This window comes from Danio rerio, chromosome 11 (genome assembly GCF_049306965.1).
Source record: "Danio rerio strain Tuebingen ecotype United States chromosome 11, GRCz12tu, whole genome shotgun sequence".
NCBI lineage: Eukaryota > Metazoa > Chordata > Actinopteri > Cypriniformes > Danionidae > Danio > Danio rerio.
Genome location: NC_133186.1, coordinates 31,614,240 through 31,642,239, shown reverse-complemented (window position 1 = coordinate 31,642,239; position 28,000 = coordinate 31,614,240). Strand labels below are relative to the sequence as shown.

Genomic DNA, 28,000 nt, shown 5'->3' with positions numbered 1-28,000 from the left:
GCTTAATGAAAACTCCAAGATGTGGATAAATTTGGGAAATGTAGATAAAAAGATAGGTGTGATGGGATTGAGCACATTGTAAAACATCTGATATGATGTTTTGGTCATTTTAAAATCCCTTAGCCAAAGTCTGTCATCACAGTGGTATTTTTACTTCCCAGAAATTGTCTTGAGCGGCTGTGCTCCCAAAAGCTGTGGTGCCCCCAGGGGTGGCCAGAAGAGGCCTTACCAAATCTTGGGGTGGCACACACAAAAAATGTATGAATTCAGTGTAATGCTATATTTTTGTTTCTGGTAAATGAAATTATGTGCTTTAAATCATTTAATTAATTACTCTTGAAATATCGCAATTTATTCCTAAAAATTATAATTCAATAAAATCAAAAAACAATAATATTTAGTTTACAAACACTTTTCATATGTAAAGATAACTTTTCAGTCATTTTCCACATACTTTTGTTGTACAGCATACAGTGTATGCCATGTCTAAAATGAATGAAGATTATTGAATTAATTAATGAAATTAAGAAATGAACAAAAGGCATTACGATATACACACACACTCACTATACAGACTATAATAATATCATATATCCATATTCCTTTTTGAGCCACAATATTATTATTACAGCTTCTTCTATTAATGTACCGTAAGGTAAATTTTGAATTGCTATTGCTGTCTATTGAAGGTGTGTTTATGCTGTCAAAGATGATCGGGAAGGGGAAGCGGAAGCGACTTTTCCTATTACAACCAAATTTTTTTCCTTGTAAATTTTCATCCGCCAGTTTGCCAGAAGGTGGCGATTTTGTTTCAAACTCTGTTTCTATTCTAGTTAAATTTGCATCTTTGATGTGAACAGCTATAAATACTTATAGATAACTTTGAGGTTGACCTACTTGCAAGCACATTTCTGATTTACAGTGAAACTACAGCTATTTTTTGTGACTAATTCCCATTTGTGTGGTCTTTGGTGGCTTTGAAAGCCTGGAACTTCTAATCTGCGTCTAGCTGCCACTCAACTTTCACCGACTTTCCATTGGATTTCCAGAGTTAGATTGCTTAAAATGGACTGGGAGTTTTGGCGTCATTAGCAGTCCATTCATGTCCGAGAGAGAGCTGCAGTACAAACGCACCCTGTCAGTGGTCTTTCCCATCTAAAGGGACTTTTGGGCCTTGTGGGATGACAGAGGCATTCAATATGTATAACCGCAGCGGATGTGACACTAGATATTGGGTGGAGAGAGCTCCATCTGCTTGTTATAGAAATTGAAGGTTTCTGTCTGACACCCTGAGGCGTAGTGAGAAAGTGAAAAGTGTTGTACGAAGCCCTTTGCCCTTTTTGAAAACACATTATACAGTGAGTGAATGAGAGAAATGAAACGCTATATGTTCAGAAGGTGAAAGGGGAGCTTGTACTTTTTATGTGATTGTTTTAATAGGCGTGAAAAGGCAGAATTGAACAGATCTTTTGAACCTGTGCTGGCCTAACCACATCATGCTTTCAAGCTTTGATAATGCGAATGAACATTTTAAGTCAACAATGACCTGTTACATGACTCTCTTTGTTGTGCATTTTATGGTTATACTGTGTTTTGGCATCACTATTATCAGATGGCCAATGGAATTCTATGCTTCAGTCATTTACACATGGTGACTCTGGATTTGGTGTGTTTATACTTTGCAGGTTTCATTTTATTAAAGCAAATGCTGGCTTTGTTAGGATCATTTGATTTATTGTCAACTAACAGCTCATCACACATCTCGGTGCAATGTATTTTAATTGTGCTAATTTGCATCATTAACAATGTGATTTAAAGGGCGGCTATTTTACCCCTTTTACCAGATTTAAGATACGTCTTTTATGTGTCCAGAATGTGTCTGTAAAGTTTCAGCTCAAAACACTCATTAGATTATTTATCATACTTTTTTGAACATTGGGATTTTCTGCTTTGAACACAAAGTAGCTTTTTTTGCTGCCTGTGCCTTTAATGCTAGTTCTCCCTGCCCAACGTTCCCATATGCCTGTCAGAGTGTACCTGAGTCTTCACCCTGGCCTAGTCAGATAAACAGCACAGTGACAAACATGAAGGAAGCATATTTCTTGTAATGTATTTAAGAAATTCTACAGTAAGATCTTTCCCAATGAAATTAAGTAAAGATGGTAAAATCGCTGGTTTAAAAACATTTTAAATTTGTAAAACTCATTCTTAATCACATCTGATGATGATTTATGATTACTGAGAGCTGAACAGAGCTTTTTATCCCAGTTGCTTTGTGTATGTCCTGCCTTGTTGATATGATTATTCGCGTTACTACTTTATATATGGAGACATGTTTATACATGGCTGTCAATCAAATCTGTGGCCAGGGAAACCGCACTTCTGTCACGTTGTGGGGGGCCTCAAAATTGAGAGGATTTGGATCCTGTTTTAATGTCAGCAAATAAATAAAGAGACTTATTGTCTTTATATCACCCCAATACGACTGTGGACAGACTAGATTACAGCTTATGGAAGATAATTTTCATCATAGGTACTCTTGAAATAAACTGAATCAACTTTAAACTGCAGCAATGACAATTCTGGGTGGGGGATGGGGGATGGGGACTGCCGATTTTGCAGTGTCTATTTAGGCTAAATGCAAATAGCGCACCTTGTAGGAAAAAGCTAATTGAGTGATTCCCGCCCATCACCATTTGATTGACAGAGACAACATAACTAAAACAGTAGCGTGAGTGGCGTAGCTCGTAAAGCGCATGGCAACTTGTTTTGACACGATCATGAACCCGGTTCGAATCCAGCGTCTGATGAACTCATGGGCTTCCCTTTGGGTGCTACGGTTTCCCCCACAGACCAAAGAGATGTGCTATAGGTGAACTGAATATACTAATATGGCCGTAGTGTATGTGTGTGAAGGATTGTGTGTGGATATTTCCCAGTGTTGGATTAAGGCTGGAAGAGCATCCGCTGCGTGAAACATATGGTGGATAAGTTGGCGGTTCATTCCGCTGTGGCGACCCCTGAATAATTAAGGGACCAAGCCGAAAAGAAAATGCATGAATGAATGACAACAGCATTTAAATCAAGCAAATTATATTTCTCCCTCTGTTTTGCAATGCATTCATTTAAGGGTGTGCTACAGACAACCTCAAGGATGAATAATACATCGTTGCATGTCTGAGGTCTGCAGAATCAGCCTTTGCTGAGGAAGCACAATTTTGAGCATGTGTGTTTGTGACAATAGAGGACACAGAGGTGTGTGTACAGTCATCCCACTGTTCAAACAGAAGGTTAAATCAGAACACACTGCAGTTAATGCAAATTCATTTGGCTTCCTTTGTCTGTGAGCTGAAGGTGAATAGATTGTGCAGGGTAAAGAAACACTGGCAAAACATACATACAGTAGCCATAATCTTTGGTGCATTTTAAAGAAAATGTTCACTCAAAATGAAGCTTTTGTCATCATTTACTCCTCCAAAAACTTAGTTTTTTTCAGTTAAACACAGCAGAAACATAACATTTATTTCATTATTCCTATGGATGTCAATAGCTTTCTACCCTCAGCAACAACATTATTCAGTATACTTTGTTCTGTATTCAACAGAATTTAAAAAATCATTGAGTAAATGGTAAGGAAAGTTACATTTTTGTGTGAATTATCTCTTTAAGATTTTGCAGTGCATTCAACCATGTTGAATACACATCCCACCCTTTAGGCAAGGGTGATGTCATTATTCTGTATGAATCACACACACACCATATCTCTGTCAGTTATTTCATGAGACGGACACTTGGGACACTGATAAGAAGTGGGAAAGGAAGTTTACTCCTTGTGTTGATACAACGCCGTCTCCATATTTACAGTTGTACAGTAGTGGATTGTGATAAAAAACGGAATGCTGTCTGCAAGAAAAAAAAAAGATAAATAAAAAATAATTTATTATTATTATTATTGGGTGTTTATTATTACATTGTTTATTATTGGGAGGTGTGGTGGCGCAGTGGGTATCGCTGTTGCCTCACAGCAAGAAGGTCGCTGGTTTGAGCCTCGGCTGGGTCAGTTGGCATTTCTGTGTGGAGTTTGCATGTTCTCCCTGTGTTCGTATGGTTTTTCTCCGGATGCTTCGGTTTCCCCCACAGTCCAAAAACATGCAGTACAAGTGAATTGGGTGAGCTAAATTTTATCATTGTGTATGTATGTGTGTGAATGAGTGTGTGTGTGGGTGTTTCCCAGTGCTGGGTTGCAGCTGGAAGTGCATCCGCTGCTTGAAATATATGCTGGACAAGTTGGCGGTTCATTTCGCTGTGGTGACCCCAGATTAATAAAGCGATTAAGCTGAAAAAATAATGATTAAATAATTTATTCTTTTTCTTCTTTTTATTATTTATTAGGTGATAATGTAGAGAATGACTTGGTATGAACATATTGCTCTTTAAATGTGAATATCAATAAATAAAATGTTATGGAAATCAAAATCAAAAGACATATACATATGCATTGTGATATGAATTGTTAATAAAAATTATTCATTCTTCCTAAAGAGTGTGATTTATCCACCAGGGGGCAGTAAATTGTGTTTTTAATAGATGCCTTGGGTTGTGTTTATAGCAGAAAGTCTAGCATATAATTTAGCTTTTAAGGATTAAAGAGAAAAGAAATGATCACTGACACTGATTAATTGTCACTGATTAATCAAATTACTTTGGTTTAATTTTTTCTGTCACTTATTGTAGATGCAAACATCAACATGGTCATGCAAGTCATATTTAAATTTAGTTTGCAAACCTGAGCAACATTTAAAGTAAAGTTGGTGTTCTGATAAGAATTTTCTTTTCAAGAGGATTACATTAAATCCTTGTTTTAAATGCATGTTTCCATCTATTACTTTGAAGATTTACACTCTAAATGGAGCTGGAAATTATATTAGAAAGTAATTTAATTTAGAACTTTGTAAAAGCATAGATTGAGATTCACTAAAGGCAAGGGAGCATATCTAAAAATGCACCATATTAAATGGATAGTTCACACAGAAATATTTAATTCTCCCATTATTAACACACTCTAGTTATTGTAAACTTTTACTTTAATTTACTTTATTTATTGTCCACAAGTGGAAATGTTACCACACAACCATATCAGCGTTCACATTACACATATATGTAAAAAAAAAAACAGTCAACACAAATACATTCAATTTTAACACACAAATCACATGTAAAAACTCAATTCAAAGCCCAAAACATTAAACCCAATTTTTTAAATTTTAATGGCAGTCAGCAGGATGGACATTTGATACACATATATCTTTACTTGAGGTTGCCTAAAACATTCTTTTGAGGGCAAGAGCTGTAGTTTTACATGTAATGGGATATGGGAACAACCTTCAATAATAGCGTGCAAATTTCTTCAATAATGTTATGAATTTGTTTATTTTGTTAAGGCCTACTATGGAAGTCAATAATTATTTTTTACGAACATTCTTTAATATATCTTCCAGGTTTGGAACAAGAGAATGAGGTGGCAGGATTTTAAGTTTTGGATAAACAATCCCCCAAAAGGCTTCACCCTTGACAAGAAAGTGAAAATAGGCTAGGTCTAACCCTTAATAATGCTTTACAGAAACTGTTCACAAAGAGGCTGGGTTGTATATAAAATCGACTCCTTATACCCTTAAATGATGTACTATTTGAGAGAGCAGCCACATAATAGGCTACTGACGCAAATCCCACACCGACGTATAACGAATTTACAACAGATGCACTCAAGTGCTGAATAAAATCTCGCATCTTGCCACAAGATGGCATCCACAGCAGAGCTCTGTCAGTGTTTTTTTTTTTTTTTTTACAAATACGTTTGTATACACAAGAAAGTGACATAGTTTCATTAGCTACAGCTTGCTAAGTATAACTATTACAGGGTCTGATCAAGAAGTTGAATATTAATCCTTCGGAGGGGATTTATGAACCAGCAGAGCTCCAACAAAACAGCATCCTTCAGTCTCTCAGTCAGTGCTCAAATTCTTTAACTTTTTTTCATTTACACCTCAGACTATATTAGTGGATTAAAGTAGGGAATAGGGAATGAGGGTATAGGGAACGATTATGAATACAGCTTGGGTATATACAAAGTATTTTTTAATCTGTGTGTGCTCATTCAGACAAACATTTTATGAAAATCCTGAACTTGAGATCAAACAGTAAATATTGTTTTATCTCTGCTCCAACAATAACACCTTTTGATATATAAGATTTAACACTGCAGTTTAAGTGACTTTCATATGATTTTTTTTATATAAGAAAATTATATCTTTTTTCATAATTAAAAACGATGCTGTACCAGGAAATGTTTAATAGGGTTTGGCACGTTATTCTGTGACCTTTAGGCTACATGTCTGTTGACAAATTTCATTTTGGCCATTTAAAATAAACTATTAATGTTTGACATATACACATTTCTAAAAGTGACATTCATATGGTTAGCCTATAGCTCTTGAAAGTTAATAACATTTGTCTGCTGCTATTAGCCAATTAGCATCATTGCAATGTACTCTCGTTAGATGATATCAAATCATCATTCGTAATAGAAATATTGGAGACAGACAGTCCTTTCTCTCCATCAGTGCTCGGTCCCACCATTTCTTCCATCACATATAGCCTACCACTGGCCTTTTGACTTGGGATCTAACAAACAGCCAGGCATTCCGCTGTGATGAATGCAGAAACAATTCTTTGTGAATTTATTCCAAGGTCTGATCACAAGTGTGCCATTGTGTGTGGTGTAACATGAAGTGGGACGACTGGAGAAACTGTGCTTGGGGGACAGAAGACCTTGGACACAACGGCCTTATCAGAATAGATATAGGGTTTGTGAGAAACATGACTGACTTTATTTGGGCACCCTGTCCCTGAGTAAGGCTAAACATATAGGCAAATTGACTTTTTGTTTTGAAGACACTCAGATGTTGACTCAATGTGGACTCAGTGATGTCCACCATACAAAAGACATTTAATTATTGATAACTGGATATTACAGTGAGCCACATATATATACAGCTACAGAAAAAAAAAAAATAAAAAATAAGGGATCACTTGAAAAATGTCAGTTTCTCTGGATTTGGTTTGGCTTTGAGTACAATGTTAATATTTGTTTTATTTGATAAAAGTCTGATAACATTTCTTTACATTTTGTAATGAAAATACATTGTCATTTAGAAACTGTTTTTATCACCATTGGTTTTCTTTGTTGTCAATGAATATTTGGTTAATTTCATCAAAAGTAAATATAGGAATTGTGTTATTTGCAACAGTTTTATTGTAAATTTGGAATTGTCCATAGCATTACAGGATAAAAATATACAACTGCATAATAACTATACAGTTTACATTCGATTGGCATTATAATTTGTCCATACAAAAAATAATGTACCATCACAAAAAAATTCAAAAGATTCAAAACACTCAACAACTCAAAACACAAATATTTTCATGTTAAAGCAATACCACATAATTATGTGTTGTCCTTTACACATTACAGACGGTGAAAAATGCTAAGCAAATTTGTTATAGTCCTTTAGGCTTAAAATCTTCCATTGCAGACAATTAAATGATGATTGAAAGTCTGCATTGTATGTCTGCAAATAAGACTAAATTAGGTCATATCAGCAGACAAGTCACTGCATGGAATGTGCCAGCAAAGGAAGCACTTGTGAGCTCATCAAAATGCCAAAGTTGATGTGGAATGAGGGAGTATATTGTCTTTAATTAATGGTGCAGCTCATCAAATAAAACTTTTTTGTAGGAAAATATGAATACATCATATTTAGAGAACCTCAAAAATGCAGCATCACCAAATTCCAAAGCAACCTTTAATAATTAAATTTTTAATCATTATGTTGTCTATATTTATAGGCTTTTGATATAGAAATTATTGCAATTATTGCATTAATATAGAAATAATTCCATATAGACATCAACTTCAGCGTACTTGTGTGGATAATACTACAGAAATTTTTATTATTTGTGCATGCATATCTCAAAAATGTCCATTTCTTATACACATTTAAGCAATCACTGCTCAAGCAAAATGTAACTGAGTGCAGCAATGATTCAGTCAGGCATAGGCATAGTGCCATCAGCTGATATGATCAACTGACTATATATCTGCTCCAAGCACTATCATTCTTCTATTACGCCAGGTACACATGTAGCATATTTCACCCAGCTCCACAAAAGGACAGCTAACAACTTTTTGGAATAGCAAGTCTGCAATTTATTGACAGAAGACAGTCAATTACAATTTTTCTCAGTGGCTTTGGTGCATTTCTCACAACACTATTTACATTTGCACGCATTTCTCAAAACAATTAGTACAAAAGGCAAAACCTAGCTAATAACCTGCAAAAGTGTGTCACTTGTTCAAAATGGATAGCTGATTCCTTAAAAGCAAGTATTTATGTCAATGAAAGTGTCAGTGTCATCAAGATGAAAAGTCCTGACACCATTGCTTATGAACAAGATAGTCAAATGGCTTTGTCATGGTTTTACTATGACAGTTTACTCTCTACATTTTTTCCAAAGCATAAAAAGACAGACTTCCTGAAAATGCTCAAGACAGCACTAGATATATGCACAGCCATTTGTAAAGTTAGACATCACTGCATTCAGTGAGGTATCGTGAGTACAAGACACTGAATATGTATGTTTCACATTTTTACTGCATTTGCTTTTTGAGATTCTAATTTATTTACAGCATTGTGCAAAAGAATAAATACACCCTTATTTACAACAAACACAGCTGAGCACAACTGAAGAGTTTGGTTGCAAAATGCGATAAACGCCATTTTTTGACATTTGGATTTTATTATTGGAAATCACTGTTCAGATGCACTTTGATCTATGTGTGAATTGCTGCCATTAATAACATTTAAGAATGTACATTTTAGGCCTACTACAAATGTATTTTTTCACAAAATGCGAAATCCGCCTGACAAGTTTTTTTTTTACAAAGTGCAATATAACAGTTATAGAACGCTCAGGATTCGGCGCAAGCTCAGTATCCTCTGGGAAGAGAGTCACCGCAGGTGAAGTGCTTCGAGTTTGCTCAATAATGCGAGTAATGTTGGTCTGTGTCATGCCGACAAACTATTAGATGAAGATGGAGCCTTCAACTTCACAAAAATGTTTAAAAACGCTACAAAACTGGACCAAGAAATATCCCTGCGTCTGTCAGTCTCCGCTGATGTCAAGAAGAAGGCCAGGGGTTACACTGAAATACTGCCTTTTTCCTGTGCTCCTCCACATCACAAGATACCTGTCTGCAAGGCTACATTTCTAAGTGTCTTTTGTAAGTTTATTCTTTAAATAATTTCTGTGAATACCGAATGAGAGGAATGGATGATCACTTGCGGCAAAAGCTGTTGAGATGCGCACGACTGTTTAAAAACGCATGCGCTCCCTTGTTATTGCGTGAAATTGTGACTGGAAATGCAACTATAGCCACAGTGGCTGGTCTGGCCCTGATGATGATGATGATTATTATTATTATTACAGTGAAATAATTCATTAAATATGACGGGATGAGGCGATTGTGTCGCAGACTCTGTGCAACAGATGCAAGAACTGTGACACAGCGGCTCCACCCGCTCTGATCATACACTGAGCTCAAGTAATAGTTTAATGTGTAAACATTGTGAATGAACTTGACTGTTGATGTCTTAAATAATAATGTCAAATAACCAGCATTTCTCAAAATGGATATATTTCGTTTTGCAACGAAACTCTAACTGTAATTTTTTTTTTTTTTTTTTACTTCTTCTGGGGCATTTCACAAAATTTAAAGCCAGATGTCCATGATATTGGACTTTTGTCATCCAACCAAACAGCAGTAAAGCTCTGTCGTTGTCATTTCAGAAATATCCACCAGGGCAAAAAGAGGCATGGCAGCACTTTGTTACAAACACAGAAGCAACATTTTAATTGATTTTATTCACATTTAATTTTATGTTTGCCTATATTTCATAAATATTAAAGAAAAAAATATATAGCACTATATATATATATATATATATATATATATATATATATATATATATATATATATATATATATTTATATATATATATATATATATATATATATATATATATATATATATATATATATATATATATATATATATACATACAATAAATGGTGTTGGATGTTTAGTTAATCACGTCTACTTTAATGTACAATGGGTTTAGAACTGAAAGACATAGAATAAAATCACCATTACAACCCAGTTTAATCCTTATCTTCTGTATTTGCCTAGCTTATGGTTCCAGTGGGTTAAAGTAGAACTGCTGTATCTGCTATAACCATTAATAAGAATAATTAATAAATACATCCTAACTTGCCAAAGCAGTCATCTAAACTGATCAATGCAGAATATCTACCAAAAGCAATACCCAAGTACTACAGAATATTTTACCTTTTTTATGACCTTGGAAATTGTTCTATAACAAGGTACCACTTTGCAATCCACTTTTTTTTTTAATTTATTTGTTTACACTTTTCATAAGCTGTGCATTAGCTCTGGTTTGTAATGTAGTTTGGCCATTTGAAAGCAACTTTAAATTAAATCTGACAAATAAATACACTTTAGAGGTCTATTACGTTCAAATAAAAAATTACATGTTTGTTAATAGGGATGCTGCTGCCTCCTAAATTGAAATCACGTTTGAGTACTGTTTCTTCACCTGTCTTACAGAACCTATGTCCACAGTTTCATCTCAGCAGCTGGCGGAGGATGTGGAGGACAACGAGCAGAGGAAGGGATTCAGATGTAAAGATGAGATTAGCAAAGAAGAGAGCAGGACTCCATCTGGAGACAATACAAGCAAATACAGTGAACTCCAGATACTTTCAAGTGCACTAGAAGCAACGCAGAAAAAACAATCAGATCTATTCCAAGACGCCAGTACAAGTTCCCCTGCTGGGTGTACCAATACTCACAGTGAAAGTAAGTTAGTTTAAGTTTTCTGAAACTTATTGCTAAAATCACCACTAATAAATCTGAAGTCGTTACATCAACTTGCTTGGAAACAACCAAGTAGAGTTTTAAGTTATTAAAGAGACACTGGGAGACACTTAATTTAAAACAAAATGAAATAGAATAATGTTCAACTTAAATTTGTTTAAATTCAACAATTAAATTGTTTACAACCACTTTACGTTTATTTATACATATATTAAAAAAAAAAAAAAAAAAAAAAAAATCCAAGGAATCATTTGTTGAATTTTTCCAGTGTAGCTAAAGGGCTCAACCTTTTAACATTTACATTACAATTCTATAGGTTAAGAAAACTTCTGCATAGCCACTCAAGTAGTTAATGCAAAAAAAAAAAAAAAAAAAAAAAAAAAAAAAAAAAAAAAAAAAAAAAAAAAACTCATTTTCCCTACTCCTAATTTTTTGCAGATGTATAAACCACCAACATGAGGTAAGTTACAAAACTGAAATGCACAAACACTTGAATAAAGCAAATTTTATTGATGTTAAAGCAAATACAAAAAAAGAGGACCTAGGACTTTCCTTTTTGCAACAACTTGAACAATTTACGGGATGAATGCCTGCTTCTTGGAACAGGTTCAGGAGCATTTTGACCTTTGCTAGCCTGAAGATCTACCTGTGCTGGAATTGGAAGTTCAGGTAGCACAGACTGAGACACAGGCTCAAAGTTTAAAACCTCTGGGCTCTTCCAGGCTTGGGAAAGTGTAGATTGGTCAATTGATGGCACAAGCACTGAAGTGGTCTGTAAACCAGGCTGCAAAACAGTTTCATAACTGGACTGTTCCTGAGGCTGATAGCTGGACTGCACTGGTACACCCAAGAAAGAGCTGGACTGAGCAAGAGACAGACTATTAGTCAACATCGGAGGCTGAAAAACAACCTGCACTGGAACAGGAGACATCTGGTATTCAGCTAGAGAGATGGTCTCTGAACTGAATTGTTCTTGGGGCTGGTACGTTTCTACAACAGGCTCTGCGTGCAAAGATGGGGTTGAAAAACTGGGTCTAGATGGAGACTGAAACCTCCCTTTGTAAATGGGAGAAAACTCTTGGCATAAATAAAACTTGGAGCCAACCTGATAAAGTGGTTCCGCATGAGAATGCACTGGTTTGAAAACAGCTTGCCCACCCTGCTCGTCAACATACTCATAACTGGATTCTACTACCAAGTTACTTGGATGTGCTACAGAGTCGACCATTGTTGGCTGTTGTAGAACAGGCTGGACTTCTGATTGGGAGCTGGTCTGTAATAGATGCTCTCCAGTGGAGTGAGGCAGATAGACTTCTAGGGCTGGATGCTGGATGGCAAGCTGACCCACAAACTGGTAGCTTGTTTGTTCTGGCTGTTGTAGAGCAGGCTGGGTCTCTGATTGGTAGCTAGTCTTTACAATTTGCTGCTGCCCATCAGACTGGGACAAAGATTCGTAGTTAGCTTGGGTTGGATGTTGAAAAGCAGGCTGGGACTCAGATTGGTAGCTGATCTGTACCAGTTGCTGCCCATTGGTCTGAGGCACAGATTGATGGCCTTCTTGTGCTGGTTGCTGGATATACATATGGCCCACAGACTGGTAGCTGCTTTGTTCTGACTCTAGGGAAGCATGTTGGGACTCTAATTGGTAACTTGCCTGTCCCAGATTCTGTCCATCAGATGGAGACAAAGATTGGTCGCTGACTGGTGCTGGCTGTTGGAGAGCAGCCTGGGCCACAGATAAGCCAATCTTTGCTGGTTGTTGGACATCGGGCTGAGCCATCAAATTGTGACTTCCTTGTGCTGGCTGGTGGAAACCAGACTGGGTGTCTGATTGGTAGCTGGCCTGTACCAGTTGCTGCCCATTGCAATGAGATACAGATTGATGGCCGTCTTGTGCTGGTTGCTGAATAGCTAGCTGGTCCACAGACTGAGGGCTGGTTTGTCCTGGCTGATGTAGAGCAAACTGAGCCTCTGACTGGTAGCTGCCTTGTAACAGTTGCTGCCCATCAGGTAGAGACACAATTTGGTAGCCAAGCTGTGCTGGGTGCTGATGAGCAGCTTGGGGCAAAGATAAGCCGTCCTGTACAGGCTGCAGGACACTGGACTGAGCAACCAATTGGTAGTTGGCCTGTGCTGGCTGGTGGAAACCAGACTGGGGGTCTGATTGGTAGATGGTCTGTACCATTTGCTGCCCACTGGACTGAGATCCAGATTGATGGATTTCTTGTGTTGGTTGCTGGATAACCAGCTCACCCAAAGACTCGTAACTAGTTTGTTCTGGGTGTTGAGAAGCAGGCTGGGTCTCTGATTGGTAGCTGGACTCTATCAGTTTCTGCCCATTGGAGTGAGGCACTGATTGGTGACCTTCTTGTGTTTGTTGTTGGAGAAGCAGCTGACCCTCAGACTGGTAGGTAGTTTGTTCTGGCTGTTGGTAAACAGCGTGGGCCTCCGGTTGGTAGCTGGTATGTACCATTTGTGGGCCATTGCATGGAGAAACAGATTGATAGCTGTCCTGTGCTGGTTGCTGGATAGCCAGCTGGCCTACAGACTGGTAGCTGGTTTTTCCGGACTGTTGGGAAGCAGATTGGGTGTCCGAATAGTAGCTGGCCTGTACCAATTGCTGTCCATTAGACTGCGAAACAGACTGGTAGCTGGCTTGTGCTGGCTGTTGAACTGGTTGGGGAACAGAATGGTAGTTGGTTTGTACTGGTATTTGGTTACTGGACTTTATTCCAGAGGTAAAACTTGGTGTTTGTATTGGACTAGAACTGGATGGCTTAAAGTAAACTTTACTTTTCTGGGGTTTGAGAAGAGTCAGTGCATTGGGCCGAGCCACAAAGACAAAACTACCGTGCACTGGTTGTGGACCACTTGACAAAGACACTGATTGATAGCCATCTCCTACTGTTTGCTGGAAAGCAGGCTGGGCCTCTGCCTGGTAACTGGCCTGTACTAGTTGCTGCCCACTTGACTGAGACACAGATTGATGGTCATCATGTGCTGGCTGCTGGATAGGCAGCTGGGCCTCTGACTGGTAGCTGGCCTGTAATAGTGGTTGCCCACTTGACTGAGACACAGATTGATAGCCATCTTGTGCTGGCTGTTGGATAGGCAGCTGGCCCATAACCTGGTAGCTGCTTTGTTCTGGCTGTGGGGAAGCATTTTGGGTCTCTGATTGGTAGCTGGCCTGTACCATTTGCTGCACATCAGACTGAGACATAGATAGGTAGTCAGTTTGGGCTGAATGTTGGAAATCAGGTTGGGCCTCTAATTGATAGTTGCTTTGTACCAATTGCTGCCCATTGAATGGAGACACTGATTGATAGCCATCTTGTGCTGGTTCCTGGATAGCTGGCTGACCCACAGACTGATAGCTGGTTTGGTCTGAATGTTGGGAACCAGTCTGGGTTTCTGATTGGTAACTGGCATGTACCAATTGCTGCCCCTTGAATGGAGACACTGATTGAAAGCCATCTTGTGCTGGTTCTTGGATAGCTGGCTGACCCACAGACTGGTAGCTGGTTTGATCTGAATGTTGGGAACCAGTTTGGGTGTCTGATTGGTAACCGGTATGTACCAGTTGCTGCCCATTGAATGGAAACACTGACTTATAGCCATCTTGTGCTGGTTCCTGGATAGCTGGATAACCCACAGACTGGTAGCTAGTTTGTTTTGGGTGTTCTGTCTGAGCAGCCGGAGTCTCTGATTGATAGCTGGCCTGCACTTCATGCTGACCATCAGGTCGAGACACCAATTGGTAGCTGGCTGGTGGTGGCTGTTGGAGCTCAGATTGGTAGCTGGTTTTTCTTGGCATTTGGCTACTATAAGGAAAAAGAGGGGTAAAACTTGGTGTCTGGAAATGACTGTTTTTGGAAGGAAGATTGGACCCAATCTGAAGTTTTTCTTTATGGGGCTTGAGAAGAGTCAGGCCACTGGGCTGAGCTACAAAGACATAACTTCCATGTGCTGGTTGCTGGTCATTTGACTGGGCAACAGATTGGCTTACTTGTACTAGCTGCTTGGCCACAGAGGCATCAACTGCCTGTTGAATTAGCTGGCTGCTTGGCTGGACCACAGAGATGTCAACATGTGGAGGCTGCAGACTGCTTGGTTGATTTACAGTTTGGCCACTGGTCTGAACTGACTGGCTAACAAGTTCATTTCCTGTCACAGCTAGGTTGCTAGGTACACTCCCATATTGCAGTATTTGTTGCAAGCTAGGTTGTGATATAGACTCCATTTTCGGTTTAGAAAGCCTTGAAGAGCTGAATGTTGGATTCTGAACTAGCCTGTAACCTGAAGTTTTGGATTCAGTTTGCTGGAGTTTCTCTCTCAGAAGCTTAAAAGGCCATCTATTGGCTTGTACTGCAGACTGGAAGCTAGGCTGTAATATCTGTTGGCCACTGGACTGGGACAATTGCAGAGGGCTAGACTGGGTCATGGTTCCAGAACCTGTTGATTGCTGACTTCCGGGCTTTGCCACAGACTCATTGCTGATTTGGAGTGGAATTTGGGAAGTTAACTGCACTGACTTGGGGGCAGAATAACTGCTCTGCTGAAATGGCATCAAGACAGAGGGAGAACCGATCATTTCAGAGCCTTTGGCACTTAACTGACTAGTATCGTACCCTAACGTGCCAATAGCATTTTTCACAGAACCATATACAAGATCGTTTCCAACTGAATCAACATAAGATCCCTGAAATTTGTTTCTTGTATAGGAGTCCGTTTTTCCACTTGTCATAGGAATGCCTGAATAGTAAGCTTGAGAACTGTAGCTTCCGGTGTCAAAGCCCCTTTTAACCGCAGCACTGTAACCAGGATATCCTCCATTGCTTCCAGGGTTATAGGTGTGAACTATAAAAATAATAAAATAAGCCAAACATAAGGTTCAGTCACATAATTTTGGGTAAAAATCAGATACAAACTTACCATTCGCAATACCATCAGATGCACCAAGGACTAAAAGTATTGCTAAAGAATAACTGCAAAAGAACAAAATTATTTTTTAGTAAATTGCAGAATACATCACAATAAAAACAAAGTCATAGCCTATAAAAACATACTTTAAAATCCACATTTTTGTAGCACTCATACCAAACCCCAACCTTTGCACATAAACTACAAAATTAAAACAAAAGCTTCCACCACATCATACAATACTGCTTCTGGTCTGGCCTTTTTATAGTTTGTGCTACTACCAATCACCAATCAGCTTGCTAGAGTATTGCCTCAGACCAATCAGCTGTGCATAAATTTCTAATGGCTCATTAAAAGGATCAGGTGTCTATTGTCAGGTGTAACACATTTTATGCAACACATAATTTTCACAGTATAGCAGGTGATTTAAAAAAAAAGAGAGAACCAAATACAATCATAAAAAAAAAGTTTTCAATGTATTGAAAAAGTATAGTGATGTTTTGAATTAAATGATCTATGGCCATATTATTGACTTTAAAAATATGTAAAAAAAAAAAAAAAAAAAAGAATTTAGATACATATCTTTTTTTCTAGTAAACTGCATGCCGGGAAATGGGAAATATCTTGCAGTTCGGCAAGGAATCTTGTAATTCCTGTAGTGAAAGTTCTAAGTTCCATTTAAAATCCATCAGAATTGAGATGATGCTTAAAGTTGATGTGTTCAACTGCAAAATAAATAAATAAATAAATAAAATAAAAAAAAAAACACCTGCTCTTTGCTAAATATCTGGTGACAGTGAACATTGTGCAACTCCAAATAACTGTCTTGTTTGTACTGTATTTTACTCTTGGTATGTTCACTATATTGCTTGTGAAATGTATCCTTACTCTTAAATAGTTAATCAAAAGCCCTGTGAATTGATAAGCATGGAATAATTTGCCACTAGAAGCAATGTGATTTTTAATACTTTTCAAATCTGTAATTGACTGTAAAGATTCACTGCTCAAATAAAATTGACTTTAAGAAAAAATTTACCTTAAGCTGAGGCATGACAACACTCATGAGAGAGAGTTTTACCATATTTTCTTTTTAAAATATAGGCTTCCTTTTGTGTGGATATACAATAACAATACTAATTTGCTTGCTGGCCAGCTGTCTAACATTTTTCATTGTAATGAAGTTCAGTTAAGGTTAAATAACTCAGACTAGACATTTATGATTTACATGCACCAATAAGCCAATTATAGTTTCTCTTATACAGACACTCAGACCAAAAGCATGAGCTATTTGAGGTTGACAGCACATAAACTCATCCCTTTTATCCATTTTAATATCTTGGTAATAATTCTGAGCTCATCCAAGTACAGTCATTTACAAGAGGTCAGGAATAATATGGGTCTACATTTGGGGAATGTTCCAGAGATCAAGCTTCAGACTCTACAGCACCAAAGGACTTAGAGGAAGACCACACTTGTACTGTAGTGAAGACACAGAGAGAGAGATACATGCACTATTAAAACAAATGCAGGGGAAGAGGATATCAGACACAAGCCAGCACAAAATATTGAAGGTAAGCTACAAAAAGCTGACACTATAGTATATTAGTAAACCCTTTAAACACTTCTGTTTTAGTGTATAGCACACTTCCTACAGGTTTGAAAATCCAAAAACTGACAACTTGAATTACACCACTAATATTAGGTTATGGAAGTGCAATGCATGCACCTTTAAAATTCCTACCTTCCCATTTTTTTGCAAACAAATAAAAAAAAATGTCAAATTACAAAACTAATTCCACACAGGTACTTTTTAAACATTTTATTGGAAGTCAGAAAGCAAACTCAGGAAACAGCAAACACCTAAGACTTCACTTGTTGCAACAGCCTGAACAACTTCTGCGATGAATGCCCATTTTGAGCATGTCCAGGATTATTTTGACCTGTAACCAACTTGTTTTCAACCTGTTGTGGAATTGCAAATTCAGGTTGCACTGGCTGAAACACAGACTCATGGTTTGAAACTTCTGGACCACTCAAGGCTTGGGAACTTGTAGACTGGTGACTTGATGGCACAAGCTCTGAAGTAGTTTGAAATCCAGGCTGTAAGACAGTCTCATAACTTGATTGTACAAGAGGCTGGAAGCTGGACTGCAATGGCATGCCTGAAGAAGAGCTGGACTGAGTGAGAGACAGACTACCAGGCTGCATTTGAGGCTGGGAAACAATCTGTCCTGGAACAGGGGATATCTGGTATTCAGCAAAAGAGACAGATTCTGAGCTTGATTGTGCCACAGGCTGGTACATGGGTTCCACTGGCAAAGCTTGAGGTGTGAAGACTGGTTTCACTACCAAAGCTTGAGGCATGTAGACAGGCCGAGATAGAGACTGATGGCTAGAAAGCAAATGAGCTGGTGTTAAAATAGATTGGAGTGTAGATGTGTGGGGTCTGTGATGGTTAGGCTTTGCAGGTGTCTGGTTGCTGGACTGCACAACAGGCTTTGTATGCCGATCTAAGGCTAGAAAACTGGATGGAGACTGAAACCTCCTCTGGTAACCGTGCTGAGGTAACTCTTGGCATGAATAAAGCTTGGAGCCAGTCTGGTGAAGCCCATGGGAATGCGCTGGCTTGAAAAGGGGTTGCCCACTCCGTTCGACCACATACTCATAGGTGGACTGTCCTGCTTGCTGGCTGATTGGTTGGGCTACAAAAAAGCCGACATGTGCTGGCTGGTGGAGACCTAGCTGTGCCACCCACTGGTAGTTGGGTTGTACTGGTTGTGGAGCGGGTGGTGCAATAGAAAAGCTGACCTCTGCTGGCTGTTGGACACTGGGCTCAGCCACAAACCGGTAGCTGATAGTTTCTGGCTGGGCTTCTAATTGGTAGCTGGCCTGTACAAGTTGCTTTCCATTTGACTGTGACACAGATTGATAGCCGACTTGTGGAGCAGTCGGTTGGGCTACAGACTGGTAGATGGGGTGTACTGGTTTTGATACAAGTGCTTGGCTTGCAGACTGGTAGCCGAATTGTGCTGGTTTTACAATTTGGGGCACTGACAGGTAGCCGGTTTGTCCTGGCATTTGGAAAGCAGACTGGGCCTCTGATTGGTAGCTGGCTTGCACTGGCAGTTGTAGAGCAGGTTGCGGCCTAAACTGGTTCCTGGTTTGAACTGGTATTTGGCTAGTGGACTGAGCTACAAAATTAAGACTTGGTGTATGGAGACTCGTACTGGATGGAGGTTTGGACCCAAACTGAGGTCTACTTTTGTGGGGCTTGAGAAAAGTTAGGCCACTGGGCTGAGCCGTAAAGACATAACTACCATGTAATGGTTGCTGATCATTTGACTGGGAAACAGATTGACTTGACTGAACAAGCTGCTGGCTGGAAGCCTGGGCCACAGAGGTGTCAACTGCCTGTTGAACTACCTGGCTACTGGGTTGGACTGCAGAGAAGTCAATGATATGTGGAGGCTGCACGTCACTTGGCTGAGTTACAGCCTGCCCACTGGACTGGCTGACAAGTTCATAGCTAGCTACGGCTAGGCTGCTTGGCACATTGCCATATTGTAATATTTGTAAGCTAGGGTGTGATGCAGACTCCTTTTTAGGTTTCAGAGGCATTGAAGAATTTAATATTGGATTTTGAACTGGTCTGGAACCAGATTGGTGGGGTTTATGAGGCTTATGGGGCAGTCTACTGGCATGCACTGCAGACTGCGAGCTTGGCTGTGGTAGCTGTTGGTCACTGGACTGGGTTAACTGCAGACGGCTAGACTGGGCCATGTATCCAGAGCTTGCTGGTTGTTGACTGTTGGATTGGGGGCCAGTCTGCACTTCGACAGTTAGCAGCACAGGGTTAGAAGAATAACTGCTTTGCTGTAATGGCATTAAGACAGAGGAAGAACTGATGACTTCAGATCCTTGGACATCAGTGGATGCACTTGCATCATACCCAGACATGCCAATTTCCACTGCATTTCCTACAGTACCATAAGCAAGACTACCACTTCCAACTGAATCAACATCAGAATCCTGAAGTTGGCTTCTACTTGACGAATCAGAGCCTGTTTTTTCAACAGTCATGAGAATGCCTGAAGAGCCAGCCTGAGAACTATAGCTTCCGACGTCATAGCCCCCTTTAACTGCAGCACTGTAAATTGTGTTCTTGCTGGGATTATTAGGTCCAGGATGTGCTCCCATGTTAACAGGGCTAAATGCATAAACTAAATCATGGGGGAAAAAAATAATAATAATATTTTAAAAAAACCACAGTTAACAATTCAGTTAAATTGTTCGATTAGAAGTTAGTATGTAAAAAACAACAAAAATCCACCTACCAGTTGCAACATCACATGCACCAAGGGCTAAAAGTACTGCAAAACAATAACTGCAAAAGAACAACAGCCATTTAATAAAAGTGTTAGACTCCACTACAAATAAAGAAGAAAAAAACACCTTAAAACAACACACTTTAAAATCCACATTATTGTTGTTGTTGTTGTTGTTGTTGTTGTTGTTCAAGTAATCCAACCATCTACTAGTTTCAAGGAATAAAACAGTAAAATAAAAAGAAAATATTTCAACACAGCATGAGATGCTGCTTCTGATCTGGCCTTTCTATAGTGTCTACAACTACCAATTACAATCATGAATCACTAATGGATCATTATTAGTTTCAGCTGTCTATTGTCAGGTGTTAATCTCACAATATGTCAGTAAAAAAAGCAGCATTTACACAAATATATTTAAACTTATAAGAGACAAAACATCAAATGTGTTAGAAAACTGACCCCACGGTACATTTATATTAATAGTAATTAAACCATACATTTTAGTTTGAATAGATATTAGATAATTTCAGACCGATTAAAGAATATATATTTTATGCTATGTTTTATTTTAGCATATTCAGCATGAAGCAGATACATTTAAACTATTTATCTTTGTGATTCTTTTGTTGTCTTATATCATTATCTCTAACCTGAAAAAAACTGAAACGTTAGCATATACAGACTTGCCTTAAGACTAGGACAATATTGTCCTTGTTTTTGAAGATTGCTTGCAATAAAGTAAATCCTGTGAAAAAAGTGTGACCAGTAAAACATCGTTCTGAAAAAGTCCACAACATATATTTTAGTGTTTACCAACTGGAAGTTTATTCAGCACAACAAAGCCTCAAAAGTATAATGTTAAAAAACAACACACTCTCAAAAAAAAAAAATAAATAAAAATCTGTGTACCAAACACGGATCTATCTTGTCATCGTTCATATGCACTACATCTACAAATTGTTAATCAAGTTTCTAGAAAAGTAACTTAACAACCTAGATAATGTTTCACACTAACAAAAATCAAACAATTTTTTTTAATCAGAAAGAATAAACAAAATAAAAACATTATGATATACCGACATAATGCTCTAAAAATATTTTCATTAAAGAAATAACATTGTTGTGGATAGTTTTTAAGCATTGCATATATACTGAAAAAAGGTTTTATGTAAACCAAATATGTTAGTCTTTTAAGCTTGTAATTTTCAACGGCAGACAAAAAAGTAAGACAAAAACATTATTAGATTATTGAAAGTCTGCATTGTAAGTTTGGTTGCGGTATCATTTGTATTTTGCAAATAAAACCTCATTATATAATATCAGCAGAGATGTCACTGTATAGAATGTGCCAGCAAAGAAACAATAGCGAACTCTTTAACATTAAGTTAAGTTTTTAATGAATGATGCAACTCCTTAAATGAAACTTTTGTCTTCAGTGATAAATAAAGGATTAATAAACCATATGTGGTGCTGTAAGATTAGAACCTCCAAGTATCAACAAATTCCAAGGCAAGCTATAATAATTACATTTTTGATTACCCTTTTCTTTACATTTATAGCCTTTATGAACCAACATAATAGTCCTATTGATATGAAAACTTTAACTGCAAATAAACAGAAACCTGAAGAAACCTCTGCTGTGGTTATTAACAGATTAATTGAATCTTTTCTTATGCACGCATCTTAAAAACTTTTCAATCAATCACTGCTTACGCAAATTGTGACATCCATAATGAATCAATTTAGAGTAACACCACTCTCAATAGCAATACCCAAGTGCTTCAGAATAACTTGAAAAGCATTGTCAGAAGTAACCACCTTTCTAAGTTTATAACAGTTTTAATTTATATATTTTGGACATTCCCCTTTTCCAAAATTAGTTAGCCGTCATAAGTTTACATATTTGCTTTTGAGCTAGTATCACTTTCAAGGGATACATTTCTCAATGAGAGGCTGCCTTTAAAATTGGAGCATAGTGTAATGTTTACTTTGTCTTACAGAACCCATGTCCACAGCTTCATCTCATCAGCAGCTGGGGGAGAAAGTGGAGGATAAAGAGCAGAGAGAGAAATCCAGATGTAAAGATGAAATCAGCAAGACTGACGCTGGAGATGAGACCAGCACTTGTACAGTCTGGACCTGCTCAAGTGACTTAGAATCAACTCCAGATAAGCAGGCAGATTATTCATCCCAAGCCACAATGACAAGTTACCCTGTGGAGTGCTCAACTATTAACAGTAAGTTCAAAAATAAGTCCAAGTAGTAAATGTAAAAGCTGTGGCTTAAGTTTGCTAAGTTTTTTTTTTTATTATTTATTGCAGATGCAACAGACAGTAAAAGGTAAGTTATAAAACTAAGGTCCACACACAGATACTTCAATCATATACTTTATTGACATAAGCAAAACATAATTTGGTGACTAAAAAACACAAGTACCTAGGACTTCACTTGTTGCAACAGCTTGAAAAGCTTCTGGGATGGATGCTTACTGTTTGGAGCAGGTCCAGGGGCATTTTGACTTGTGACAGACTGATAATTCACCTGTAGTGGAATTGCAAGTTCAGGTTGCACTGACTGAAACACAGACCCATGGTTTGAAACAACCGGACCACTCAAGGCTTGGGTACTTGTAGACTGGACACTTGATGGCACAACAACAGAAGAGGTCTGAAATCCAGATGGTAGGACAGTCTCAAAACTTGATTGTACCAGAGGCTGGAAGCTGGACTGCAATGGCATGCCTGAGGAAGGGCTGGACTGAGTGAGAGACAGACTACTGGGCAGCATTTGAGGCTGGGAAACAATCTGTCCTGGAACAGGGGATATCTGGTATTCAGCGAGAGAGACAGTCTCAGAGCCTGATTGTGCCACAGGCTGGTACATGTGTTCCACTGGCAAAGCTTGAGAGTAGACAGGCAGAGATAGAGACTGATGGCTAGGATGAGCTGGTGATAAAATGGATTGGAGTGTAGATGTGTGGGGTTTGGGATGCTTAGACTTTGTAGGGGTCTGGTTGCCGGACTGTACAACAGGCTTGGTGTGCGAAGTTACAGCTGGAGACTGAAATCTCCTCTGGTAACCATGCTGAGGTAACTCTTGACATGAATAAAGACTGGAGCCAATCTGGTGAACCCTATGGGAATGCACCGGCTTGAAATGCGATTGTCCACTCTGCTCAACAACATACTCATGGGTGGAGTGTCCTGCTTGCTGGCTGATAGGTAGGGATACAGAGAAGTCAACATGCGCTGGCTGTTGAAGACCGAGCTGTGCCACCCACTGTGAGCCGGGCTGCACTGGTAGTGGCACACTGGCCTGGCTTGCAGACTGATAGCCGATTTGTGCTGGTTGAACAACAATTTGGGGCACAGTTAGGTAGCTGGTTTGTCCTGGCTTTTGGGAAGCAGACTGGGCCTCTGATTGGTAGATGGCTTGTAGTGGCAGTTGTAGACCATGTTGGGGCACAGACTGGTAGGTGGTTTGTACTGGCATTTGGCTAGTGGACTGAGCTACAAGACTTGAGCTTGGTTTATAGACAGGACTGGTACTGGATGGAGGCTTGGACCCAAACTGAGGTCTACCTTTGTGGGGCTTGAGAAGAGTCAGGCTGCTGGGCTGAGCAGTCAAGACATAACTACCGTGTAGTGGTTTCTGGTCATTTGACTGGGAAATGGATTGGCTTGTCTGAACTAGCTGTTGACTGGTGGCCTGTTCTACAGTGGCATCGACTTCCTGTTGAATCAGCTGACTGCTGGGCTGAACAGAGATGTCAACATGGGGAGGCTGCATGCCGCTTGGCTGACTTGCAGTCTGGCCACTGGACTGGCTGACAAGTTCATAGTTAGCCATAGCTAGGCTGCTTGGCATACTGCCATATAGTAATATTGGTGCAGACTCCTTTTTAGGAGTAAGGGGCTTTGAATTGAATACTGGATTTTGAACTGGCCTGGTACCAAAAACAGTATTAGAACCAGACTTGTGGGGCAGTCTATTGGCATAAACTGCAGACTGGAAGCCAGGTTGTGGAAGTTGATGGCCGCTGGTCTGGGACAACTGGAGAGAGACAGACTGGGCCATGGTTCCAGAACTTGCTGGTTGCTGACTGTTGGACTGGGGGCCAGTCTGCACTTGGGAAGTTAACAGCACAGGCTTAGGAACAGAGTAACTGCTTTGCTGCAGTGGCATCAAGACTGAAGAGCTGATGACTTCAGATTCTTGGACATCAGTTGATTGGTTCATATCATACTCAGACACGGCCAGACTTGCTTTATTTCCCACTGTACCATAAACGAGACTACCACTTCCAGCTACAACACCAGATCCTTGAAGTTGGCTTCTAGTGGAAGAATCAGAGCTTGGTTTTTCACTTGTGATGGAAACACCTGAAGAGCCAGCCAGAGAACTGTAGCTTCCGATATCATAGCCACCTTTTACTGCAGCACTATACCCAGTATAGCTGCCCATGCTTCCAGGGCTACTTGCAATAACTAAAGAGATACAGAATTCAGTCATCAAATGCTGGATTTAATAATAAAAATAAATTTTAAAAAAAAGGAACACCTTACCAGATGTGACATCACTTGCACTAAGGGCTATAAGCACTGCTAAAGAACTACAAAGAAAAAAAGGCAACTTTTAGTGAGTGAAAAAAAAATACACTTTAAACAATAACATACAAAACATACCTTAAAATCCACATTGTTGCAGCACCCATAAGTCTTCCACTGCTCTCAGTAACAAAACTACACCATGAAAAGAGAAGCTTTCAACACATCATGTGATACTGTTGCTGAGTTGGTCTTTTTATAGTGGCTACAACAACCAATCAGCTTGCCAGATTATTGCCTCAGACCAATCAGTTGTCACAGGAACCTCTAGTGGATCATTATTAGTTTCAGGTGTCTATTGTGAGGCGGTGCACATTATTTTCACGGTATGTCAGGTGTTGTTTTGTGTCTTGAGAAAATCTCTTCTATCATTCCTGCATTCGGTGAAAGTTCTGAAGAAAAAAACTCTTCAATTTAATACTTTTTTCAATCAATATGTGGAGCCATTTTTGAACTACAAGCTAACTTTAGAGCTTACAACAACTTCTCTCACTTTTCCCATTTAGCACTCTAATGACTTTCATAACCGATTACATTTAAGCATATTAATATAATACAAATCCACATAAAGGGAGATATTTAATGCTAAATGAAATGCAATTCTGAAGGACTGTAACATTTTGAAGCATGATAACACCATGCAATAAAATATGTTTATCATCTTTTTTATTAAGTAGAAGGTATTAAGTGAAGATTAAATAACTTACATAAGACTGGACACATTACCATCTACATTCATACATACTGTACACCGTAAAAGCAAAATTTCCATCTCATTTCCATTTTCTCTACACAAAACACTGTGGCACACAAGTGAAAACACAAGTGCTTTTTGTGATGCTGACTATGTGGGGCTGATGGCATCTGAACTCTTCCCCTTCTCTCCTACACCCACCATCTAGTATTAGTTTTGAACTGATCTCAGTACGGTTATATCCTAGAAATTAGTTGTAATATGGCTGTATATTTGGGGAATGTTCCAGAGATCAAGCTTCAACAGACTCTACAGCACCAGAGGATTTAAATGAAGAGGAAGACCACACTTGCACTGTGGTGAAGATCCAGAGAGATACATGCACTATTAAAACAAACGCAGGGACAGAGGATTTCAGACACAGCCCATCACAAAATGCTGAAGGTAAGAGAAAAAACCTCAAATTTGTTTTAAAATGGACACCACTAGTAATCAAATGAACAGTAATCAAACTGCACATTTTAGTTTGAATGGATATTAGATAATATCAGAAAACTAGTTTGTAAAACAATCCTCTGTTTATTATTGTTTCAATATTCCAATTAGTATTGTTCAATTATGTTAGGCAATATTTTATATTTATTTTATATTCAACCACATTCAGGATAATGCAGTGACAGTATGGCTATTTATCTGTGGTTCTGTAATCACCTTTTATCATTATTTTAAACATTAAAAGAACATATACAACAAAAGTGAGCATATACAGACTTTCCTTAAAACTTCATGAGACGGAATTTTTGAGGACTAATTGCAGTAAATGAATTTACATGGTGAAAAGTGTGATCAGGAAAACATTAAGTCCACATCAATTTTACAAGTGTCTAGAAACTGAAAGGTCTTCTCGTGGCCAGCTGCATAAATGCTATCATGTTAATATATAGATCAGTGGCTCAGTGAGCATTGTTTAGATCAATGTGTGAACAATGGAAAATGTGGTTTATTTTTTTAGAAAAAAAAAAAAAGTTTAGGTAAAGATTAAAAGCTATTAGAAAGTTAAAACATTTTTGTTTACTTGATAAATGGACAGATGGATGGATGGAAATTTGTGGATGGATAGATTTGTGCCCACTTTGTTTTCAATGGCATGTATAGGGTCATGTTTAATGGAAAACATCTAGTGTAGTAAATTCAGTATACTTTTCATATACAGTAGAATGCACTTTTGGAGTTAAGTTGCGGTCACATGAGTGCATCAGACCGGAAACGGAAGTTTGTGCGTCAAGTTCCGCAGTTCACTGCGCTGCAAAGTTCAAGCTTGCTGAACTCTGACCTGCAGAATCGCATCACTTGACTGCGTGAGACCAACCGAGAATCAAAACTTTAAAAAACTAAATTTATAATGTGGAGCAATCGCTTGCTTTTTTAAATGTCTAATAATCTTGTTTATTCCCGCCCCTTCTCGCAGCGCTGTACAACAGAATTTTACACGCACTTAAGCTGCGGTCACACTGGAGCTGCGTCCCAAATGGCACACTATACACTATGCACTCATGCACTATGTACTTATGCACTTACACACTCAACAGGATAGTATATGCATATAGTGTCGTCCCAAATGGCACACTAATGTTTTTTTACTAAGCGGAAATTCAAACCGTTTCCCTGATGACGTTTGACGGACGCCAAATCAGTGAAATAAACGACCGAATTATCAAATATTACCTGCCGTGAGTGTTGCCGCATTCACCATCGGGAGGCGCTATAATCACTCTCGTAGAAGAATTTTGTTTTCACCATCCAAAATAAATAAAGTTATCCAACATGTGCGTCCGATAGCTCCGCCTCTTCCGCTACGTAGGCAAACCTGCGGTCGTTGAGTGCGTGAAGTGTCCATCATTACACACTTCATTTTAGCGGCTGAATGAGTGCATCATCCGGGAAATTAAAGTGCACTTATTATTTTTAGACTTTTCAGTGTGAACACACTACTTACACTGTTTATACTACAAAATGGCGTAGAATAGTGCATAAGTATGCGATTTGGGACGCAGCTTGGGCTTTTCCTCCCATAGACTTCCATTCATACACGCGCGAATGCGTCAGACCGGAAACGCAGGGTCATGCGTCAAGTTTCACAGGCTGCTGAGGTGCAAAGTGCAAGCTTGGTGAACTCTGACCTGCGAAATCGCATCACTTGACTGCGTGAGACCAATCGAGGTTCAAAACGTGACATCTCTTGACAGAAATTTAAAACATGGAGCAATCGCTCCATTAATTTTTTAAATGTCTAATAATCTTGTATAATCCCGCCCTTTTTTGCAGCGTCGCACGACAGAATATGGCATGCTCAAACTCTAATGTGACCGCAGCTTTACAGTCAATGCCCTTTCATTTGTTTTAAGGCTGGTGAGTAATTGACATAATTGTTATT

The 28,000-nt window shown here is 38.8% G+C and overlaps 4 protein-coding genes across 17 annotated transcripts in view; 1 reads left to right on the top strand and 3 right to left on the bottom strand.

Annotated features, from left to right (window-relative positions):
- Positions 1–28,000, top strand: part of arhgef10la (Rho guanine nucleotide exchange factor (GEF) 10-like a) — a 222,932-nt gene that overhangs the window by 747 nt on the left and 194,185 nt on the right. For 5 of the 12 annotated variants that reach the window (XM_073916824.1, XM_009306102.5, XM_009306103.5 and 2 more), the window contains 4 exons: positions 10,748–10,999; positions 22,266–22,502; positions 22,587–22,605; positions 25,856–26,010. In XM_073916824.1, coding sequence (XP_073772925.1) covers positions 10,753–10,999; positions 22,266–22,502; positions 22,587–22,605; positions 25,856–26,010 — 658 coding nt within the window. In that variant the 5' untranslated portion in view covers positions 10,748–10,752. Of the gene's footprint in view, positions 1–10,747; positions 11,000–11,455; positions 11,478–17,358; positions 17,509–22,265; positions 22,503–22,586; positions 22,606–25,855; positions 26,011–27,471; positions 27,787–27,891; positions 27,976–28,000 lie in introns of those variants that run through there. The other 7 variants (XM_073916829.1, XM_073916828.1, XM_073916826.1 and 4 more) reach the window with 3 other exon arrangements.
- On the bottom strand, positions 11,508–16,175 carry LOC137496707 (uncharacterized). 2 transcript variants are annotated; one of them, XM_073916823.1, is made up of 4 exons: positions 16,084–16,175; positions 15,950–16,002; positions 13,811–15,874; positions 11,508–13,690 (listed from the first exon to the last, which is right to left on the bottom strand). In XM_073916823.1, exons 1-4 carry the CDS (start codon positions 16,110–16,112, stop codon positions 11,559–11,561), a joined length of 4,278 nt encoding a protein of 1,425 aa, XP_073772924.1. In that variant the 5' UTR covers positions 16,113–16,175; the 3' UTR covers positions 11,508–11,558. The 2 variants fall into 2 exon arrangements, with proteins under 2 accessions (XP_073772924.1, XP_068080457.1); XM_068224356.1 differs by having other exon boundaries at positions 11,508–15,874.
- LOC137496708 (uncharacterized) lies at positions 17,742–20,525 on the bottom strand. 2 transcript variants are annotated; one of them, XM_073916833.1, is made up of 3 exons: positions 20,405–20,525; positions 20,268–20,321; positions 17,742–20,157 (listed from the first exon to the last, which is right to left on the bottom strand). In XM_073916833.1, exons 2-3 carry the CDS (start codon positions 20,281–20,283, stop codon positions 17,798–17,800), a joined length of 2,376 nt encoding a protein of 791 aa, XP_073772934.1. In that variant the 5' UTR covers positions 20,284–20,321; positions 20,405–20,525; the 3' UTR covers positions 17,742–17,797. The 2 variants fall into 2 exon arrangements, with proteins under 2 accessions (XP_073772934.1, XP_068080459.1); XM_068224358.1 differs by having other exon boundaries at positions 20,272–20,321.
- wu:fi42e03 lies at positions 22,637–25,042 on the bottom strand. The gene is made up of 3 exons (XM_003199495.6): positions 24,951–25,042; positions 24,831–24,877; positions 22,637–24,752 (listed from the first exon to the last, which is right to left on the bottom strand). Exons 1-3 carry the CDS (start codon positions 24,977–24,979, stop codon positions 22,702–22,704), a joined length of 2,127 nt encoding a protein of 708 aa, XP_003199543.1. The 5' UTR covers positions 24,980–25,042; the 3' UTR covers positions 22,637–22,701.

Bases quoted from the DNA above. Each gene is read 5' to 3' on its own strand.
- LOC137496707 (XM_068224356.1), bottom strand. From the start codon at position 16,112: ATGAGTGCTACAAAAATGTGGATTTTAAA. The intron at 16,003-16,083 runs GTATGTTTTTAT...GTTCTTTTGCAG, and splicing joins ACAAAAATGTGGATTTTAAA to TTATTCTTTAGCAATACTTT. The intron at 15,875-15,949 runs GTAAGTTTGTAT...TTATTTTTATAG, and splicing joins ATCTGATGGTATTGCGAATG to TTCACACCTATAACCCTGGA.
- LOC137496708 (XM_068224358.1), bottom strand. The intron at 20,158-20,271 runs GTAGGTGGATTT...CCCATGATTTAG, and splicing joins TGCATGTGATGTTGCAACTG to TTTATGCATTTAGCCCTGTT.
- wu:fi42e03 (XM_003199495.6), bottom strand. From the start codon at position 24,979: ATGGGTGCTGCAACAATGTGGATTTTAAG. The intron at 24,878-24,950 runs GTATGTTTTGTA...TTTTCTTTGTAG, and splicing joins GCAACAATGTGGATTTTAAG to TTCTTTAGCAGTGCTTATAG. The intron at 24,753-24,830 runs GTAAGGTGTTCC...GTATCTCTTTAG, and splicing joins TGCAAGTGATGTCACATCTG to TTATTGCAAGTAGCCCTGGA.